Raw genomic sequence first — 22549 nt, 5'->3', positions numbered from 1 at the left:
GAAAGTAAACCACAACACAAATGTATGGTGGGTCTCTTAAAGCAACACACACACACACACACACACACACACACACACACACACACACACACACACAGAAACATGTATTGATAATCAGTACAAAGTCAGAACAATAGATTTATTTCCCGCCTGTGCAATTTCTGATATTCACAACCAGTCATTTGTACTGGTTGTGCAGTGTTAACAACTCTGAAAGCTATAGATTTAATGCAGGAGGACACATGATGACCAGAGATGAACTTAAGAAATGAGTCTGACTCTCTGACTTTTGATAAAAGATCTCTTGTGGCCCTAAAGACAGAAAACCTAGCTTGACTCAATCCTCAACTTGTTTAAACAAACTACCTAAAATACCAAAGTGAATTACAGGGAAATGCCAGAATGAATATATTATATTTAATGAAACTAACTGATTAGTAAACATCCCAAAAGGCCGAATGAGAAACAGTAGAAATATAGAAACCCTTATTTAACTCAGATTAAACACACAGGATGATTTAAAAAGACTCTCAAAATCAGCAATGTATCACAACATGAACCAATGTCTGAGGAGCAACTACTACCATGTTTTCATTACATAAAACAATCATCGTTCATTTCGTGCTGATTTTTTAATTATTATTTGTATACACCGCCACCATAACAGGTGGACCAATTACAAAACCTGCTGCAATGGCCGTCAAATAAAGTGATTCTGATGCTTGGACAAAAGTGGATGAAATTCACTATTGCTCCCTCTTCTTCACTTTGTTTCTTTACTTTATGTCTTTCTATTTCTGACCTCCTTTGAGTCTCTAACTCTGCTCCAAATTTCTTTATCATTCTCGCAATCTTCGCTTGTGTTTGCTTCTCTTGTTGTCTCCTCTCCTCTTCCTCTCTCTGTCTCTCCTCTTCCTCTCTCTGTCTCCCCTCTTCTTCCTCTCGTCTGAGTCTCTGAGCATCTTCAATCATCTCATTACTGAAGTGTCCTCCTCCATTCTGCTCTATCATTGTGTCAATCTTCTGCAGTAGATCATTCACCTGATCTCTGTTATTCATATCTCTATTGTTGAAGACGTGAAATCTGCCTCCACACTGATGAACTAGATCTCTTAATCTACTGTTCTCCTCAATGAGTTTCTCTATGGACTTTCCTCTCAGCAGATCTCCATGAGTGAAGAGAATGATGGAGTATTTTAACACTTCTTCACCAAACAGTGTTTTAATTTGCTCGGTGATCTTCTGATCCTCCTCAGTGATCCTCATATTCACAGGAAACACAAAGAGAAAAGTGTGCGGTCCTGGACTGGATTCATAAACACTTCTCGCTATCTCTACAGCTAAATTGTCTTGTTTCATCTGTGAGTGAATGAATCCAGGAGTATCAACTACAGACACAGATCTGCCTGATACAGTGGCGTGTTTCACTGAGGATTCATGGGTTACTGTAAACACACTCATCACAGATTTAAACACACTCTCTCCCAGTATTGTGTTTCCAGCTGCACTCTTCCCAACACCAGTTTTACCCAGAAGAACAATCCGAGTGTCCTGGTTGCTGATGGGAATACTTTGTCTATTTGACACTGTATAAAAAAAAAAAAAACAAGATCCAACATTGATAACATTGTTTTTCTATATAATTATGCCTATACACATATTGTACCTACTGTACAATACAACAAAAAATAACTGTTAAAATGCTTCAGTGAACACACAGTGAATACTAATTCTGTATCCAGATAAAGGAGACAATATCACAGCTGCTTAAAAAATGACATTTTTACAAATTTACAAATCACCTTTATACCACTTTTTTCATGCATGTTCTGAAAGGTCTCCTTTATTGCTACTGTAATCTTCCTTGCAAATGTTGTGACAAAAGAATGTATGAATGAGCAAGGAAGCTTAAATATTTCCTTAAAATAGACTTACCGTTTCCCTTCTTCTCCTGGAAAACTTTAGCCATCAGAGATTTCACTTGGACTCTTTCTCCTTTTGTCTTGTTGTTGAACTCGTGGAATCTGCCCTCATATTTCTGAGTAAGTTTCTTCAAGAATTCAGTCTCACTGATGAGTTGATTTATGCTCTTATTTTCTTCCTCCAGTTCGTCTCCTCTGGTGAAGAGAATCCAAGTTTTGTCAATGTGTTTTTCTCCCAGCAGCTCCTCAATCTTCTGCACAGGTTCTTGATCTTCTGCAATGAATCTGTCAGCTTTGATGACCAGCAGAAACACACAGAGATCTGATTCACATCTCTGAAGAACCTTTTCATTTATCATCTGCTGAATCTCTTCGTCACTCATGTGTGTGTCCTCTTCGTATTTCCTCAGCTCTTCCTCGCTCTCTGTAGATAATCCCGGTGTGTCATAAACAGTGATCGGTAATCCATCAACAGTTCCGGATTCAACAGCAACATCTCGAGTGACAGATCTGGATTTTCTCTTTAATGTGAAAGCTTGTCGTCCCAGTATTGTGTTTCCTGATGCACTTTTTCCAGCTCCTGTTTTACCCAGGAGGATCAGATTCAAAGGTGTCACGTTTCTTTCCTCTATTTTTTCCCCACAACCTAGAAATAAACAAAATTAACATATAGAAGAGGGGAAAAATAGACATAGGACAGTTTACAATTAAACGTTCTTTTCTTATATTAAAATAATATACAATTTCCTAATAAATCCTTTAAAACAAAAATTTTACATTTAAAATTCTATAAAGAACAAATATAATAGCAATTAGAACTTTCTTTAAAAGATGATTTTTGCTACTTTCTATAAATCAATTGAATTAATTCATGTATTTTTTAGCTAGCCCTTAGATTATTTATACTAAACATATTACTAAACATAAATTTCAAATACCAGTCCAGTGTGTAATGTGGAAGCATATGTGTTGTTTAAATATCAATTATTTTAAACATATTAAGCCAAATCTTGCATTTGCGTCCTTCATGTTGTGATTTAAGTGTCAAAAATGGTTTTATTTAGTTATTTTTGTAACTTCAGGTTCATGTCCAGATTTAAGTCTGTGCTGTACAGTGTAAAGCTAAACAAATTTCTCAATGTTTTTGTCATAAACAAATGATGCCCTTAATTACAATGCCAAACTCATCGTCAGCCTTCTTCCTCAAAGAGACAGAAGACCATTGTCAAAGCAAAATCACAGAAAAAAAAAAAAAACAATTTAATCTATTTCCTAAGAAATACATATTGATTATAGACTGTCTGACATTAATGATCATTAAAAGATTTCTAACACAGAATCCAAGCAAACAGACTTTTGTTATAAGAACGTTCTCCAAATATTCAGTGTTGGTTCTGGGAACGTGAAACATGTCCAGGTTTCTTGACGTTAGAGGAACGTGGTTTAATGTTCCTCAAACGTTCTTTCAACTTCATTTTGATTTAAAGTTCAACATTCTAGGAACGTTCTTTTTTTGTAACAGAATTTGTGACATTTCAAGAACATACAAATATCCCGTTTCCTGAATGTTAAGTAAGGGATAATGTATAGTGAGCCGGTTGTTATAGTGAATAACAACCCCGACAGGCTGAACGGGATCCCGACGCGAAGCGTAATTTGACACAAATTATTGATTTAAAAATGAGTTTATTGATTTAAAAACGATTGTGTTGCTTCCGCTAAAGAAAATAGTCCGTTCCGCGTCCACAGCAACGCGCTGTTTTTCATGGCAACGGTCTGTTATACTTCGCAGCGGTCTGTTATCAAGAAATAACAGACCGCATTCTACATTGGAATTCAGCCAAGCCATGTAATAATGTTATTTAAAGGTTAGTGTGATGTTCCTGAAACATTGTTTCAATCATTCAAACACCTGCTGTGAACAAGCACTGAAAAAAGAGAAATAACAACACAAACTATTTATATGAAATTAACTATAGACATAAAATCTCAGAGGAGGATTAAACAACTCCACAAACTCCATAAAAAAAATTATGTTCCCAGTACCAACATTGAATATTTGGAGAAAAATCTGTTAGCTGGGATGGGATCATGGCTTCCCAGCAAACATTGGTCCGACGGCAACGTCGTGTCCCTGGCCAAAAATAGTCGCGGTATGACGGCATAAATCGGTAAAAATATGTAACACAGAACATTTCCTAAAAATGCATTCAGATACATGTGTGCATGTCTACAGTTATCTGAGGTTGCATGTATAATTGTTATTTTGACTTTTAGCTACGTGTAGTTCAAAATATACCATGTTGTTTTTCGGGTGAGAGAGGACGTCACCATGGCGACGTCTTTTATACGTGCATTTATAGTCCATCATGACCCTCTATGAAATCAATTGTGATAAAGCTGTGCTTAATCCTTGCGTGGTTAATACTGCAATAATTAAAAAAAATTTTTATTAAATTAAAGTTTTAATAAGTTGTGTGAATACGTCCACTGACGTCCTTTATACGTCTATAGTATCGGGTGAGAGGACGTCACCTGGCGACGTCTTTTACACGTGCATTTATAGTCCATCATGACCCTCCATCATGGAATCCTTGTGAAATATGCAAAAGCTGTGCTTAATCCTTGCATGGTTAATACTGCAAAAATTAATTTAATTGCCCAAGTAGTTTTTAAGAGGTTGTGAAGACGTCCACTGACGTCCTTTACACATCTAGTCAAGCAAGACAGAAAAAAAACCCCAGGAATTATCTTTATGAAATACACGAATTGTATACAAAGTAAATATATTTACTTTATCTTGTTTAAATAAATTATAATCACACAGTTCCCAGTGTGGTTAAGTGAATGCAAAGCCTCTGCATTTTAGTCATTATTTCAACCTGTAGCCTACCTGATACGTTGTGTTTTTTTTTTTTTTTTATGGAATGTATGCATATGTAAAACAGAAATATATCTGGTCACCATTTATGTCTGAGTTGGATGTAATTGCCAAAACTGTGCTGCCAAGATGTAACAAAAGATCTCCCGACATTACCAAATCCAGTGATAGGTTAGATTATCTCACGAGATGTTAACGCGTTTTCCCCATAGACTTCACTCCGGAACACTGAAGTTTGAACAACCACGGAGAGAGGAGGAATTGAGGCCCATATTATTAGAAATCTACTGTTGGGTACGTACATTTTGTATTATTAGATTAACGTGCTAGAGTTTTACTTGTTTGACATGAATGAACCGAAAGAAATGATGCCCCACATTGTCAACTGAAATTGGCTAACTGAGTTTGGCTAAAATTAGCTAGTAGGCTAAAAGTTGCTTTGAACTTATACAACGGTATACCATAGTATATCCTCCTGGGACCCAGAAAAAAAAAGTTTTTTGAATTTAGTTTTTTTCTATGTCATCACACTGTTTAGAGCACAATAAACAAATGGTAAAAAAACATTTTTGGAAATTAATATTTTATTCATATGTTATGCTATGTCCTCTGTAGTGGACGCCAGGACTAAGTTGTTTAAAAAATAAAATGGCATGAAATTATATGTATAGGCAAAAACAATGGGATTTTTTTTTCACTCACCAATAAATTTGGGGGTTTCAGGATTTTTTCAACCAAAATTTGTATAAAGATTATTCTCAACTATGTTGTGAAATAAATAATGGAATGAATTGATACACCGTTTTACTTTATGCAATATGTGGGTAAAATGTCCATAAATTAATATTCCCATTCAATGCAATGTATCTATAAACTGTATCTAATTTGCACCTTAATGTGTTCTTGGAGCAAAATTTTATGAAAAAAGAAGTGTAATTATTGGAGTAATAATTGGCAACAATTTAATAATAATATCTAATATTTCATAGGAATATTGATGTATACTTTATTTCCATATTCACTTGTTGTGTCTCACAAAATGCCTGATAAACATGATTTAAGTCTTGATGTCCTCTATAGTGGACATGTATGAAATCAATGCCCTGTTCTGTAACAGAAAATATTTTTTTTATTTGAAACCCCATAACATTTTCCTGAGATGTTGTTTTATGAAATACAATTTGAAAAGTAGTCCAATTTAAATTATAATTACAATATATTATCATATTTCCATAATAATGCTACATTTGATCACTAAATTAATGTCAGACATTTTTAAAGACCAAGGAGAAGTTGTTTTCATGGTGAAACCTCCAAACATTTGGTGTCTCTGAAAAGTCCTGAATGTGCTCTTTACAGGACACCCAGGTTGTGTCATGTGACATGTATGATGTCAGAGAAATTCACTAAAATATAATGTCCACTACAGTGGACAAAAGTCTATTCTTGGGTCCCAGGAGGATAAAGTATGTTTAATGATACAGTCAAAGTTATTACTGTAAATTATTAATGTAGCCTTTTGAGAGTTTCTTTCAGAAAGTAAATTATCTTAAGTAGAATGAAATGTTTAACGTTAGCTGGATTTGAACATGTATGTTTTCAGTAACTGCTTTAAAAATTATGTAATTTTAGAATTGCTAAACATGTCTATTCAGGGGACATCACAGCCCACCTGTCTTTATGGGGCGGCAGTGGCTCAGTGGTTCATGTAGATTGTCTACAAACTGGAAGGTTGGTGGTTCAATCCCCGGTTCCACCTGACCAAGTGTCGAGGTGTCCTTGAGCAAGACACCTAACCCCAGCTGCTCCCGACGAGCTGGATCGCCTTGCATGGCTGACACCGCCGTCGGTGTATGAATGAGTGAGTGAATGGGTGAATGTGAGGCAATATTGTAAAGCGCTTTGGTGGCCATTGGGTCTGTGAAAGCGCTATATAAATGCAGTCCATTTACCATTTATCAGAAATGTCCTGTTCACTTTCTCACTGTTACACACCTAGTTAAGGGTCTTTCTCAAGGGCACCACAGTGGTATTGAAGAGGCAGGGGACAAATGCTGTTTTGAATTTAGCTGAAGACCATACAAATATTTTGAAAATAAGTGCATGTCATTTACCTCAAATTTTTAATTTTCATTTATTTTAAAAATAAATATATTCTCTTCCCTTAGATGCTGTGAAGAGGTGGAGCCCACATGCTACAGACACTGAAATTGATGCAGCAATGGCAGAACACCTGAAACACGCTCCAGGAAGAGCTGGGGGTGGTGGATACAAAAAATGAGCCAAACAATGTGTTTAAGGGATAGTTCACCCAAAAATGAAAATTGTCATAATTTACTCAACCTCATGTTTCAAACCTGTATACCTTTCTATGCTAAACACAAAGATGTTTGGAAGAATGTTTGTAACCAAGCAGATGTCGCTTCCCATTAATAATCATTTTTTCTCCAACAATGGTAGTCAGTGGATGCTCTATTTGCTTGGTTACAAACATTCTTCAAAATATCTTCTTTGGTGTTCAGCAGAAGAAAGAAACTCATACAGGTTTGGAATTTGGTGAGTAAATTACATAATTTTCATTTTTGGGTGAACTATCTTTATATAATAATTCAGTATTTTGCAATTGGTATTTTAGTTTGGTTAACAAATCGAGAGCTTAGAATTATAAGGTTCTATCTCCGTTTATTGTAGTTTATTGAGCATCAAAGTTTTTAAACTCGGTTTATGTTTTGTGAGATGGAACCTTTTATTTTATTAATAACTACTAACAATTTTTTTTTTTTTTTACAAAAATAACACCACACAGGCATTAATAAACACCTAATGAATCAGATTGTCAGAAACTCAATTTCGACCAAAAGTGGAGATAGAACCTTAAAATTCTAAGCTCACAAAATGTTAAACATTGAAAAAAATAAAGAGAAATTTTGGCTGTTCAATATCAATAAAACGTTGTGCTTAATCAGAACATGCTTCTTTTTTGCTTATGTCCACAAATAATGTGTTATTGTTTTTGGTGTACACGTGATTAAAACGTTTTATTGACGTTCAGGTCTGACTGGACCAATTTTGGACCGTTTTAGAACCTTTGTCAAGATGTGTAGGCTAAACCTCAAGACTTGATTGCCTTTCACGATGTTACACAATAGGTGTGTGATTATTTTATATGCAGGCTTATATATACACTTAAATTATGCAGCAACACATTTAAACACATATGACGACGCATTTAGACGTCCAGGGACGCGCAGAAGAGACGTGGAATTCACGGCCAGAAATGACGTGGAATTCACGGCCAGAAAAGACGTCGGTTCAACTTCCATTTTGGAACTATTTTTCAACCATGACGGGACGTCTCGGACGGATGTCTTTTCAACGGTCATTAAACGTCCAAATGTTTGCTGGGTTCCAACTGTGACTGAAATGATTTGAGTTGCTATTCATATTAGTGACAGTATGTGTATCCATATGTGGTGTCATCTCTGTTTCATGAATCACGGTTAGTGATGAACAGTCAGATTTATCAAATCTATAAACCTCTACCACACTTTTCTTCCAAACGGACTTACTGTGGGGGCGATCATCATCTGAACTGTTGCCCACTGCAACAGAAAAAAAACAGTTAGTGAATGGGTAACATCAATATGTGCCCTAACACTCAATAAGTAAGGGATAATGTATAGTGAGCCGGTTGTTATAGTGAATAACAACCCCGACAGGCTGAACGGGATCCCGACGCGAAGCGGAGGGATCTTGAATCAGCCTGAAGGGGTTGTTATTCACTATAACAACCGGCTCACTATACATTATCCCGCTTATTACATGGCTACCTACAAAATAAATAAATAATTTGACACAAATTATTTATTTAAAAAGGAGTTTATTGATTTAAAAACGATTGTGTTGCTTCCGCCAAAGAAAATAGTCCGTTCCGCGTACATAGCAACGCGCTGTTTTTCATGGCAACGGTCTGTTATACTTCGCAGCGGTCTGTTATCAAGAAATAACAGACCGCATTCTACATTGGAATTCAGCCAAGCCATGTAATAAAGGGATTTAATCGGTGTACACACTGTGTAACACACATACACACACACACACACACACACACACACACACACACACACACACGTGTTTGTGTATACACACCGATTCAATCCATTTATGCACACAGTAAAGACACTACAGTAAAACACTTCCATGCGCATTTCATTAAACATCCTTTGTCACCGTCATTATAACAAAAGAACTTTTCTGCAAACCACTTCTGCTTTGTATACACCCTTGTAATAAAAAATTCTGACAGTATCATACCATTTTCCATTAAAGCAGTAATATACTGTAGAAAACAATGTAATCTTGTTCATATTTGTCGTTTTCGAGAAAATTGCCTACAGGAATATGGTTTGAATGTATATTCTGGTCTGAGTTGTTTCTTATAAATGAGATGATCTAATTATCTCATTTATATCTTAATATACATTTTTATTAAAATGCTTACTGATCTGGACTACAATGTTGGCTATGTGCACTTAATGTAGGTTTTATCCAAGTTCTCTTTAGCTTGCATGAATAAAGGTGTGTGTTTGCTTTAGTTATATAGTTATATCCCCCCTACTGGACGCATCCGGAACAATAGGGGCGTAAAAATGATAACATTTCATCAAAACTGTAAAACTCTCACACTCTCCTGTTGTCAATCATTTAATGTATACTTACTGTTTGGGCGAACGAGATCTGGACTACTTCTTTTTGCTGGAAAACAAATAAATTGGAACTGATCAAAATTTGCGAGACATCATAAAATTAAAAATGGTCCTTGAACTACAGTGCGTGAACGAAGCGGTGGATCTTAATGTTTATAAACAGATTACTCGTATGAAAATGATTTACATACGAGTAATCTGTTTATAAACATTAAGATCCACCGCTTCGTTCACGCAATGTATTTGCTAATTTTAAAGAAATAAGATTGTACAGCTATTATTGCTTCCTCATCCGGAATGCCAATCGTAAACACGTAAAATATTCGTAAACAACTCCACTGAAACGCGCTACATTAATCGCAGAATAGACTTTTTTCTGAATCTGATGTAGACTATCATTGAAGAAACGTATGACATTCTAATACATATTTTATGGTTGATCAAATCTTACCTGCGCTGTGAGCCATTATTTATGATCAACACCAGAAATAAAACCGAAAGTAAACTGGTGATGATGGACGTGTCGATGAGTGAAACGAGCACGTAGGCCTATAGAGCTGGTAAGTCCCGCCCATCCGTAAAACCCCAAGTAGACCTCTAGGTTGAAAAATCGTCAATGCAAGTGAATGGGAGAAAATAATTATTTTCTAGTCCCGTTTGAATTGTGCCATGAATTGAACATATGTTGTCTGTGAATTTTTTATATTTATCCATTTATCTTGAAAATGCAATAAAATTAACAAACAGCTTTCATTTAAACAGGGACAGAGACTTTAGACACACATTAAATAACAAGGCAAGTTTATTAAATTAAAAGTTTCTATAATATTTTGAATGTTCAGTAATTGTTAAGAAAAGATAGACCTACAAATATGTAAATTTAAGGCCTATTATATATATATATATATATATATATATATATATATGGTGTAGTGCAGGGTATACGCAGGTATACGGCGTATACCCACTTCTTGTTCAGTCGGCTTTGCGTATACCCACTTCTAAACCCCCTCTGATGTGCGTGTGAAAACACCCAGACTGGGCCGTAGGCTACACACCATTGAGGTCCCCGAGGTCCGGACCTCGGTAATTTTTTTGAGTGTAGCCTATATAATGAAAGTTGTGAAATAATTGCCTAATATTAACATTAATTTGGTGCTGCAATGATTCGCCCATCGCGACGATAACCGACCTTCTCATCTGAGCTGCTTCAGCAGTCAAACACCTGCTCATCAATGTCAAAATGTTTGAGACCAATCAAAGCAAGCGGGATTTATGTTCACTCACAGAAGCGCGAGCCGAGCGCGAATCCCAACGCGACGCTTCACGCTTCAGTTAACGATCATACAAGTAGCTAAACTAAACAGCTGTTTTTCGATTGAAGTTTTAAATGACCGAAAGAAATAATCAGTTTCAAAGACAGTGGCAACTATAAGCTCAATTTAACAACACAAGCACCCTATTAAATATATTGCCATTATTATATAATGTATAAATGTACAGTATTTGTATAACGTTACCTCGAATGTGTTAGAATATTTCCCCAGTATCAGCACTGAGACTGTATGTATCACTGTTTGTATCACTCCGCTTATCTGTGTTTGCGCAACTTCCTTGCATCATTAAACCAGAAGGTGGCGACAAGTGACTGTCTTTATGAGTGAGCAATTGAACCATTGATTAAATGAACAGATTAGTCCAAAACATTGATTAATTTAGGAAAGAAAGTCGCTGAAACTGATCATTGATTCTCATACTAATTTCTCATATGCCTCTGGACACAGCAGGATTGCATTGGCATTTGTTTGAAATGTAACATCTATGCAAAATAATCCATGAATCATTTCTTATTTAAGGCCATTCCCGTTTCGAATATGTGATTGTGTACTGTCAACAATAAGCATAAACATTCTGAATTTTCATTTTGTAGTGTGGATCATTCATTGCAACATTTAAACTGATTCTCATGTTTAAAAATATCTGATAAAATACTTCATGCTACTGCCCACTGACATGCTTTTAAAGCTACTGTTGTCCATTTTTTTGGCCTTCAAAACACCTTAAAATGCACGTCAAGATCAGGAAAATCTATATTTTCTCGGGGGGGGGCATGCCCCCGAACTCCCCTAGCAAGATCATTTTTGGGACCTCTGCATTTATAAAACCCTGCGTATGCCCCTGCACCCAGTAAAGACAGTGATGCAGTGATCCCTTGAATAGTTGTCCAATTTTCATATGTGGATGGACTAAGGAATAGTCACTCAAAATTCATAATTATTTTGTATTAATAAATAATTAAAAGCCAGTATTAATTGCAAAAACGGCTCCTTTTCTGTGGCTAATATTAATTTCATAATGATCCTTTATATGTGAAGTCAAGCAGCAAAAGTTAAGTGATAATGTGTAAATACTACTGGCCCATTTTGGGGTAAACTAATATGCAAGACTAGTCTTACATGTCACTGTTTATAACACACAGCGTTCATCCTTTGCTGGGACGCTTAAAATATTGGGGGCATAAATTAAGAGTATACCCACTTCTCCAGGCACCACTACATCACTGTATATATATATACATATATATACATTTCTTACTGTATGCAGACCAGCACACACAGCAGGGTCTGAAATCAATCTCACACTGAACAAGAAATGAGGAATATACCAAACACAAAGAGGCTGAGGAATATCGTCAGCAAAGAATAAGAAGAGACTGAGGAAAATATTGGGCAGAAAAAGCACCAGCAGAGTGAATATGAAAACAACCCAAATATAACGAGATCTAGTTCTCTGGATGTGTGAGAGTGATGATCAGAGAAACCCAATTCCAGAAATAAAAGACAAGGTTTAACACTATGACGGGACGCTCAATAAAGTCAGTGAGGAGGAGGAGGATGATGAAGGCTGAAATACGGAGTCCATTCTTTCTGTGATGAATTAGATCGCTGGCAGACCAAAGAAGAGCTGCTAGACCTGCACACACACAGATGGTGATGAAGATGGACCCTTATCTGTAGCGGGAGCGGCAACCAGAGAAATAGATACATATCCATATTCCAGTCTGGCTTTGATCTCTTTGCTATATCCAGCTGAAAATATGTAATTAAATAAATGAGTGAAAAAATAGCTAAACATACAACTCAGAATCATAAGACTGAAAATATTAATTTATTCTACAGTATGTATGACGTCAGTTCATCTTTAATGACTTGAAGTGAAATCAACATCAACAACCGTGTCTTACCTACATATATTCAGGAGATTTCTGCAGCGCTGTGCTCATGGGATAATAACGTTTGCAGTCTTGCTTGGTTTCTTCTCTCGTTCTGTCTGTATTTTTGCTCTTTCTTCTTTTTTCTACTGGTTTCTGGTTTATCTGCTGGTTCGTTATCAGCTCTCACTTCTGAGCTCTGACTGTGGTTTCAGTAAGAAACAGATAATATTTACTTAAACCATCTTTACTTAAATGTTTAAAAGCTGTAAGTGAAATTTTAAAGTACCTCTGTAAATGTAGTGTAGATAAATTAAGTATTTTCCCGCAGTTTTCCATCATTTATTAAGCTTTATTTAAGTTTAATTATCATACTTGAAATTTGTCCTCTGCATTTAACCCATCCAAGTTAGTACACACACATAAGGAGCAGTGAGTAGTGACATTACTTACCATTCTTGAGAATCGAACCTGCGACCTTTGGGTTACATGTCTGACTCTCTTATGCTCCCAATAGAGAAAATATAATATTAATATAAAACACAGAAATAGTGGAAATAACATTAATGGATGTATTTTTGACGTTTAATCAACGTAAAAAAGCCCTATCTCTGAAACCACAGTCAAAATTTGTGAGCTGAGAACTGCAACCACACAGAGTTTTAAGCACCAGATAAAACTAACAACCAGAAACCACAAGAGCAACACATTCTCACTCTAAAGATGTGGAAAAACTGAGACATGGTTAAGTGTATCACTTCACTATTGTAGTTCAATAGGCAATTCATAACTAATTTACAATTTGGCTTGCTTACCTTTTTTCTTTTTACAATTCCCATTGTACAAATTCATTTACACCAGATTTGAATGTCTTATCCTCACTGCACATGTTTTGACACATAAATAAAAAGTACATTTGTCTACATTTTGCTCAAAAACTGAAAGCCCACACTCTAAAAAGAGATATTTTGACACATGTTGTGTAGATTTTTATCACACAATGTGTGTTAAAATGTAACTGGATGTAATAGCACTGGCAGTTTGTGTTTATGAAAATAATTATAGGTATATTTTATATGGTATCCCATAAAAAGCTCTAAAATAAATAAAACAATACATTACAATAAATAAATAAAATCTTAATTCATAGAAACTTAAAGAAAACTTTTCTGGCAGCCAATCACATCATGCCTATTTTTCAAATGCTGCTTTCACTTGTTATTAATAACCAGATTTACTTTATTTCTGTCAGATGTCTACAGAAGTTCATATTGAGAAATAACAGGTTTTGCTGTTGACGATTCATTGAATGTTTCATTTAAAGTCACCAGAATCGTGATTAGTGTCAGCTTTATTTGGTCTCTTGTCTTGACCCTTCTCTCTTTAACATAATTTATTCTCTGATTGCAGTAATGTGTATTTATTTTGCACATTTGAATCAGCAGAAATAACCACTAGAAGAATGTGATCAGATGATAATATTATCATCATGTAGTTTCATTAAGCTTAGCAAGAGTTTCATATCTAAAAGATGACTTGTAAAAGGTTTACCAAGATTAGCATATTGCAATTAGCTTAAAGTTTGTTTTTAAATACTCAGTATGTACAGGATTTTATGATTTGCACTAATATTTCTTACCTATACCTAGGATATCTTATATCTAAGATATACTTATCCTGTATTTCTTTAAAAAAGATGTTTTCAGAAAGTTTAAAGCTGCAGCAGAAAGTAGTCACATACAGACATCAAGAATCAGCGTATGAATCTAAACAATGGTGACAGACAAAAAACTTCATACCGCAATGCATGCTGGGAGTTATGGAGTTATGGATAAGCTTTGTACTATAGTGGCACCCAGCATGCATTGCGGTATGAAGCTTTTCGTTTGTCACGATTGAGATTCATATGATTCTTGATGTCTTTATTTGACTACTTTCTGCTGCAGCTTTAAACTTAAAAAAAAAAAAAAAGGCTAATAATAAAAAAAATATTTTTTTAAATAAGTCATTCTGCACTGTTGGATAGCATGATGTAGTTTCACAAAAACATTATAACTAACAGCACATATATAAAATAAACACACACCACCCATACACTCATAAACTTGATCAGAGCTTGCTGATTATGACAACATCAAGAAACATCTGATCATATTTTCTTTCACCATAACAGATGTATTTTATTAAAATACAGTTACAGCAGTCAAAGAAAACCAAAAAGAAGAGTAAAGGGACAAGAGCCCAAATAAAGGAGCCATTCATCACAATTCTGGTGACTTAAAATACAACATGAAACATCAACATCAAACCTCTGTTAATTCTCAATAAGAGCTTGTCTTATTGTAGATTCGTGATGTCTAAAACATCCAAATGTTCAAACTAACTCTTTATTAAACATTATTGGACTACAAACAAGTTAACAATATGTGTCAGTGTTCTTCCAAACACAGGAAGAAACTCTGGCAAATACACACCGACTACAGTCACAATGTCATGTGACTCATATCTGACACAAGTTGTGTAACTATTAGTCCAGTCATTTTATGAAAAAAGGTTGAACAAATTGCAACAAAAGCAAACTCAACTGATTCTGTATCCTCAATATGTCCTGAGTAAGGAAAAAAAAAAGTCCAGAAGAATCCCATTAGGGGAAAGTTTTGAAAAAGACCCAAATATAGCCTATTCATTCTTTTTCTTACGTGAAACATTAAACATGTATTTAAACAGGTAACATTAAACAGGTAAACATTAAACAGGTAAACATTTTAACCTTTATGTAGGTGTACACCCAGAGTGTGCACATATTTCTTGATATGTAGCCCCTGCTACGATAACATGAAGAAATCCCCCAAAATATTCTCATCCAATCGCCCACAGGAACTTGGACATAGACTCGGCCAATCAATGACTTGCATGCGGGTGCACTGGTGAATGAGACGAGAGGAGAGGGCGGGACCTTTCTTTTACTGTCTATGGGCGGGACAAGAGCGAGGTGAAAAAAAGAAAGAAAAAACAACAGAGAAGATGGCGGCGTCCGAAGAGGTCCCATGCTGACGGAGATTTCGGTATGATAATTCAGTAAATAACAGTTTAGCTCTTAGTTATTGCGGGTGCTACATGTTTTGGTCTGAGCTACGGAACTGTTGCGGTTTGAGTGGCGTGTGTAAGAGCGGAAGACTCCACGCTATCAGTACTGAAGATTCATCCGTCGACTCGTCATATCATCAACAAGTATAGTTCGCATAGTGCGAGGCAGAGGCAAACGTTCTCGCTAGGTAGTGCAAAGTGTTGATTATTCAGCTATACTACTAGCGCGTCACCAACGTTGGAAGCTTGTCACACAAGGAAAGGAAGACAACCAGCCAGTTCACTGCTATAGCCCTGGACGTGTCTGTGGCTCATTTCACCTGCTCTCTCCCTCTGTCTCTCACGCCATCGATACACGGTGCGGTTGATGAATAATAGGCTAGCCTGCCACACATGACTCCACCATTGTCACGCGATAGCAACGTCCTCGTGATGGACATGTTCTATTAATTGGTGTACGGTCGGCACATACGTAACGTGGACAATCCGAACCAAAAGGAACATTGAACTGAGGTTGGAGTGTTAAGTGTATTGTGTGAAACTGTTTTTGAGGTTACCGTTGACCTGAAGGTTACTGTTGTGTGAATTTCATTCACAAGCATATACTGCTGTTATTTAAATATATAGTTTATCTGCAGTGTATTTAGATACATGCTGATGTTGTTAAGTAAAACTTTCAAGTGTTATTGAGCCACTCTGGTGAAGTGGATGTTAATACAAGGGTTTGAACACTTTATGGTGGTTACAGGTTGATAGGGAAACCATTCCTAACGTTTTACATTTGATTTATACATTTTTTTTAATATATATTTTTTATTTATTTATTTATTTCTCAGTATTAGAATACTGGTACTTAGTATAATAAATATAAATAACCACTCATTTCTCAACGTTTACACTATTGTTTTATTGTGAAGTTTTTCCATCTCCCCTGAAGTAGGGGCGTCTCATCCTCTGTCTGTAAAGTATAGTAGTTAGGGGGAATACAAGTTAAGTCACACACACTGATGGTTAGGCTACTGATATTCTGCACTTTAGGTCTCCACCGTGACAGGTCCAAATCCTAAAGCCTAAGCTATTGTGCTCTATTGAGCGGACAGATTAGACATGAGATTAATAGGTCTGGGGGTTAGGGACTTAGATCCTCTGATTTCCAGCCATTCAGGGGAGAGTGATTTACCCCTACTAAACGGACGTTGGTCCCGTCCGCTACATTTAGATATCACCATGCAAATTACTGAGTTGATTACTTACATCAAGACAAACAAAAATTGTATTACAAGTTTTTTGAAATTGTTTGTTAACATGGACAAACGGTGCATAATCTAATTACGTATGTGCTAATTTGCATAAATACCACAACAGATCTAAACATTGGGTATAGACCTTTTACGCACTTCCGCATTTTTCGAACGGAAATACGTCAATGAAGTGTATTAGAACTTCCTGTTATCATAGCGGCAGATACGAAAAATGGCAGAGTCGAAGAGTCGCAGTTTCTGTTGTGTTCCAGGCTGTTCGTCTTCCAACCAAAAACAGCCCTACCTTTCATTTCATTCTTTTCCTGTGGATCCAAACCTGAAACCCAAATGGATACAGGCGAGTGTCCTGGATGCTGATGGGAATACTTTGTCTATTTGACACTGTATATAAAAAAAACAAGATCCAACATTGATAACATTGTTTTTCTATATAATTATGCCTATACACATATTGTACCTACTGTATAATACAAAAAAATAACTGTTAAAATGCTTCAGTGAACACACAGTGAATAGTAATTCTGTATCCAGATAAAGGAGACAATATCACAGCTGCTTAAAAAAATGACATTTTTACAAATTTACAAATCACCTTTATACCACTTTGTTCATGCATGTTCTGAAAGGTCTCCTTTATTGCTACTGTAATCTTCCTTGCACATGTTGTGACAAAATAGACTTACCGTTTCCCTTCTTCTCCTGGAAAACTTTAGCTATCAGAGATTTCACTTGGACACTTTCTCCTTTTGTCTTATTGTTGAACTCGTGGAATCTGGCCTCATATTTCTGAGTAAGTTTCTTCAAGAATTCAGTCTCACTGATGAGTTGATTTATGCTCTTATTTTCTTCCTCCAGTTCGTCTCCTCTGGTGAAGAGAATCCAAGTTTTGTCAATGTGTTTTTCTCCCAGCAGCTCCTCAATCTTCTGCACAGGTTCTTGATCTTCTGCAATGAATCTGTCAGCTTTGATGACCAGCAGAAACACACAGAGATCTGATTCACATCTCTGAAGAACCTTTTCATTTATCATCTGCTGAATCTCTTCGTCACTCATGTGTGTGTCCTCTTCATATTTCCTCAGCTCTTCCTCGCTCTCTGTAGATAATCCCGGTGTGTCATAAACAGTGATCGGTAATCCATCAACAGTTCCGGATTCAACAGCAACATCTCGAGTGACAGATCTGGAGCTTCTCTTTAATGTGAAAGCTTGTCGTCCCAGTATTGTGTTTCCTGATGCACTTTTTCCAGCTCCTGTTTTACCCAGGAGGATCAGATTCAAAGGTGTCACGTTTCTTTCCTCTATTTTTTCCCCACAACCTAGAAATAAACAAAATTAACATATAGAAGAGGGGAAAAATAGACATAGGACAGTTTACAATTAAACGTTCTTTTCTTATATTAAAATAATATACAATTTCCTAATAAATCCTTTAAAACAAAAATTTTACATTTAAAATTCTATAAAGAACAAATATAATAGCAATTAGAACTTTCTTTAAAAGATGATTTTTGCTACTTTCTATAAATCAATTGCATTAATTCATGTATTTTTTAGCTAGCCCTTAGATTATTTATACTAAACATAAATTTCAAATACCAGTCCAGTGTGTAATGTGGAAGCATATGTGTTGTTTAAATATCAATTATTTTAAACATATTAAGCCAAATCTTGCATTTGCGTCCTTCATGTTGTGATTTAAGTGTCAAAAATGGTTTTATTTAGTTATTTTTGTAACTTCAGGTTCATGTCCAGATTTAAGTCTGTGCTGTACAGTGTAAAGCTAAACAAATTTCTCAATGTTTTTGTCATAAACAAATGATGCCCTTAATTACAATGCCAAACTCCTCGTCAGCCTTCTTCCTCAAAGAGACAGAAGACCATTGTCAAAGCAAAATCACAGAAAAAAAAAAAAAACAATTTAATCTATTTCCAAAGAAATACATATTGATTATAGACTGTCTGACATTAATGATCATTAAAAGATTTCTAACACAGAATCCAAGCAAACAGACTTTTGTTATAAGAACGTTCTCCAAATATTCAGTGTTGGTTCTGGGAACGTGAAACATGTCCAGGTTTCTTGACGTTAGAGGAACGTGGTTTAATGTTCCTCAAACGTTCTTTCAACTTCATTTTGATTTAAAGTTCAACATTCTAGGAACGTTCTTTTTTTGTAACAGAATTTGTGACATTTCAAGAACATACAAATATCCCGTTTCCTGAATGTTAATGTTATTTAAAGGTTAGTGTGATGTTCCTGAAACATTATTTCAATCATTCAAACACCTGCTGTGAACAAGCACTGAAAAAAAAGAGAAATAACAACACAAACTCCATAAAAAAAATTATGTTCCCAGAACCAACATTGAATATTTGGAGAAAAATCTGTTAGCTGGGATGGGATCATGCTCCAACTGTGACTGAAATGATTTGAGTTGCTATTCATATTAGTGACAGTATGTGTATCCATATATGTGGTGTCATCTCTGTTTCATGAATCACGGTGAGTGATGAACAGTCAGATTTATCAAATCTATAAACCTCTACCACACTTTTCTTCCAAACGGACTTACTGTGGGGGCGATCATCATCTGAACTGTTGCCCACTGCAACAGAAAAAAAACTGTTAGTGAATGGGTAACATCAATATGTGCCCTAACACTCAATAAAAGGATTTAATCGGTGTACACACTGTGTAACACACACACACACACACACACACACACACACACGCACGCGCGCGCACGCGCGCGTGTTTGTGTATATACACCGATTCAATCCCTTTATGCACATATACAGTAAAGACACTACAGTAAAACACTTCCATGTGCATTTCATTAAAGATTCTTTGTCACCGTCATTATAACAAAAGACCTTTTCTGCAAACCACTTCTGCTTTGTATACACTGTTAACCCTTGTAATAAAAAATTCTGACAGTATCATACCATTTTCCATTAAAACAGTAATAAACTGTAGAAAACAATGTAATCTTGTTCATATTTGTCGTTTTCGAGAAAATTGCCTACAGGAATATGGTTTGAATGTATATTCTGGTCTGAGTTGTTTCTTATAAATGAGATGATCTAATTATCTCATTTATACCTTAATATACATTTTTATTAAAATGCTTACTGATCTGGACTACAATGTTGGCTATGTGCACTTAATGTGGGTTTTATCCAAGTTCTCTTTAGCTTGCATGAATAAAGGTGTGTGTTTGCTTTAGTTATATAGTTATATCCCCCCTACTGGACGCATCCGGAACCACAGGGGCGTAAAAATAATAACATTTCATCAAAACTGTAAAACTCTCACACTCTCCTGTTGTCAATCATTTAATGTATACTTACTGTTTGGGCGAACGAGATCTGGACTACTTCTTTTTGCTGGAAAACAAATCAATTGGAACTGATCAAAATTTGCGAGACATCATAAAATTAAAAAATGGTCCTTGAACTACAGTGCGTGAACGAAGCGGTGGATCTTAATGTTTATAAACAGATTACTCGTATGTAAATGTATTTTCTAATTTTAAAGAAATAAGATTGTACAGCTATTATTGCTTCCTCATCCGAAATGCCAATCGTAAACACGTAAAATATTCGTAAACAACTCCACTGAAACGCGCTACATTAATCGCAGAATAGACTTTTTCTGAATCTGATGTAGACTATCATTGAAGAAACGAATGACACACACACACACAAAACCGAGATGAAAAATTAACTTCAGTTTTCATAGAAGCCAAGCTGATTTTGGTGTAAGAATGAAATAAAGAAAATCAATTTTGTTTGCATTTACAGAGAAATCTACTTGATCAAAGATATCCTCCTGAGATTCAAACATATCTGACCTCTATAGAGTAGGAATACACATTTTTATATTTATATGAGCCCACAATATTGTTACATTTGTTAAAATCGATTTGTCTGATATAAATGGTCAGTATATTTTATAGGCTAGGCTACTAGTGGTTGACTGATTTGTACATTGTATGCCATTATTTAATAATGGCATATAATTATTTAATAATGGCATGATTATACAATCTACATATACAGTATATTTAGTAATATACTGATTGGCTTCATCACTGTCTCCTCTCCACCAGTAAGCTGGTGTGTGGTGGGTGTTCTGGCGCAGTATGGCTGCCGTCGCATCATCCAGGTGGATGCTGCACATTGGTGGTGGTTGAGGAGATTACCCCCCTCTTCCATATGTGAAGCGCTTTGAGTACCCAGAAAGCGCTATATAAATGTAACTAATTAGTATTATTATTTCCCAAGTTTCCATTAGAAGAAGTTAAGTTGGTCAGCTTGTTTCTATGGTTATGGTCATGACCTCTGATTAGATATAGTCTTAAAGTCTGTTCAGATCAATGGGGACTAAATAATGTATTCTAAAATGAGCAAGTAGAGTACGGCCTTAAGATATAAGTCAATCGCCTCTGTCTAATGACCAAGACTGATGAGTTTGTGATTATGAGATCTGTTTACCCGGCCGGCTGATGCGAGACTTAAAATGTTTTAGGAATCCGGATGAACGAGTACAATAGCAAGTAAAGAGTTAAATAAAAATAATATAGCATGAATTTTTAATTCCTAGAATCTAATTCTTTAATTAGTAATTGATTACTTAGGCCATTTATCTTGAAAATGCAATAAAATTAGCTGAACAGCTTTCATTTAAACAGGGACAGAGACTTTAGAAACACATTAAATAAAAAATAAAAAGTTTATTAAATTAAAATTTTCTATAATATTTTGAATGTTCAGTAATTGTTAAGAAAAGATAAACCTACAAATATGTAAATTTAAGGCCTATTATATATATATATATATATACACTTATCCTGTATTTCTTTAAAAAATATGTTTTCAGAAAGTTTAAAGCTGCATCAGAAACTAGTCAAATACAGACATCAAGAATCAGCGTATGAATCTAAACAATGGTGACAAACGAAAAACTTCATACCGCAATGCATGCTGGGAGTTATGGAGTTATGGATAAGCTTTGTACTATAGTCGCACCCAGCATGCATTGCGGTATGAAGCTTTTCGTTTGTCATGATTGAGATATATGATTCTTGATGTCTTTATTTGGCTACTTTCTGCTGCAGCTTTAAACTTAAAAAAAAAAAAAAAAAAAAAAACTTTTTTTAAATAAGTCATTCTGCACTGTTGGATAGCATGATGTAGTTTCACAAAAACATTATAACTAACAGCACATATATAAAATAAACACACACCACCCATATACTCAAAAACTTGATCAGAGCTTGCTGATTATGACAACATCAAGAAACATCTGATCATATTTTCTTTCACCATAACAGATGTATTTTATTAAAATACAGTTACAGCAGTCAAAGAAAACCAAAAAGAAGAGTAAAGGGACAAGAGGCTCAAGCCCCTGCCCCTTTTGTCTCAAAATGTATTGTGCCCCTCTCTGATAAATGTAAATAATAATTATTATTAAA

The 22549-nt window shown here is 35.4% G+C and overlaps 2 protein-coding genes across 2 annotated transcripts; both read right to left on the bottom strand.

Moving 5' to 3' along the window:
* Positions 1-500: 500 nt before the first annotated feature.
* LOC311300729 (GTPase IMAP family member 8-like) lies at positions 501-10061 on the bottom strand. Its single transcript, XM_084425227.1, has 5 exons — positions 9961-10061; positions 9523-9558; positions 8373-8405; positions 1936-2568; positions 501-1586 (listed from the first exon to the last, which is right to left on the bottom strand). Exons 1-5 carry the CDS (start codon positions 9974-9976, stop codon positions 640-642), a joined length of 1665 nt encoding a protein of 554 aa, XP_084281353.1. The 5' UTR covers positions 9977-10061; the 3' UTR covers positions 501-639.
* A 7540-nt stretch (positions 10062-17601) lies between these two features.
* On the bottom strand, positions 17602-20451 carry LOC311283437 (GTPase IMAP family member 5-like). Its single transcript, XM_084397819.1, has 3 exons — positions 20421-20451; positions 19643-19675; positions 17602-18385 (listed from the first exon to the last, which is right to left on the bottom strand). Coding segments are annotated over exons 1-3 (711 nt in total). The 5' UTR covers positions 20422-20451; the 3' UTR covers positions 17602-17708.
* Between the last annotated feature and the right edge of the window lie 2098 nt (positions 20452-22549).

This window comes from Rutilus rutilus (assembly GCF_951802725.1).
Source record: "Rutilus rutilus genome assembly, chromosome: 1".
In the NCBI taxonomy this organism is placed as follows: Eukaryota; Metazoa; Chordata; class Actinopteri; order Cypriniformes; family Leuciscidae; genus Rutilus; species Rutilus rutilus.
This window is presented reverse-complemented; position numbering and strand designations above follow the sequence as displayed.

Coding starts and splice junctions, on each gene's coding strand:
- LOC311300729 (XM_084425227.1), bottom strand. Junction 8,406..9,522: donor AGATCTCGTTCGCCCAAACA/GTAAGTATACAT, acceptor TTTCTGTTGCAG/TGGGCAACAGTTCAGATGAT. Junction 1,587..1,935: donor CCAGGAGAAGAAGGGAAACG/GTAAGTCTATTT, acceptor TTTTTTATACAG/TGTCAAATAGACAAAGTATT.
- LOC311283437 (XM_084397819.1), bottom strand. Junction 18,386..19,642: donor AGATGATGATCGCCCCCACA/GTAAGTCCGTTT, acceptor GTTTATTTCTAG/GTTGTGGGGAAAAAATAGAG.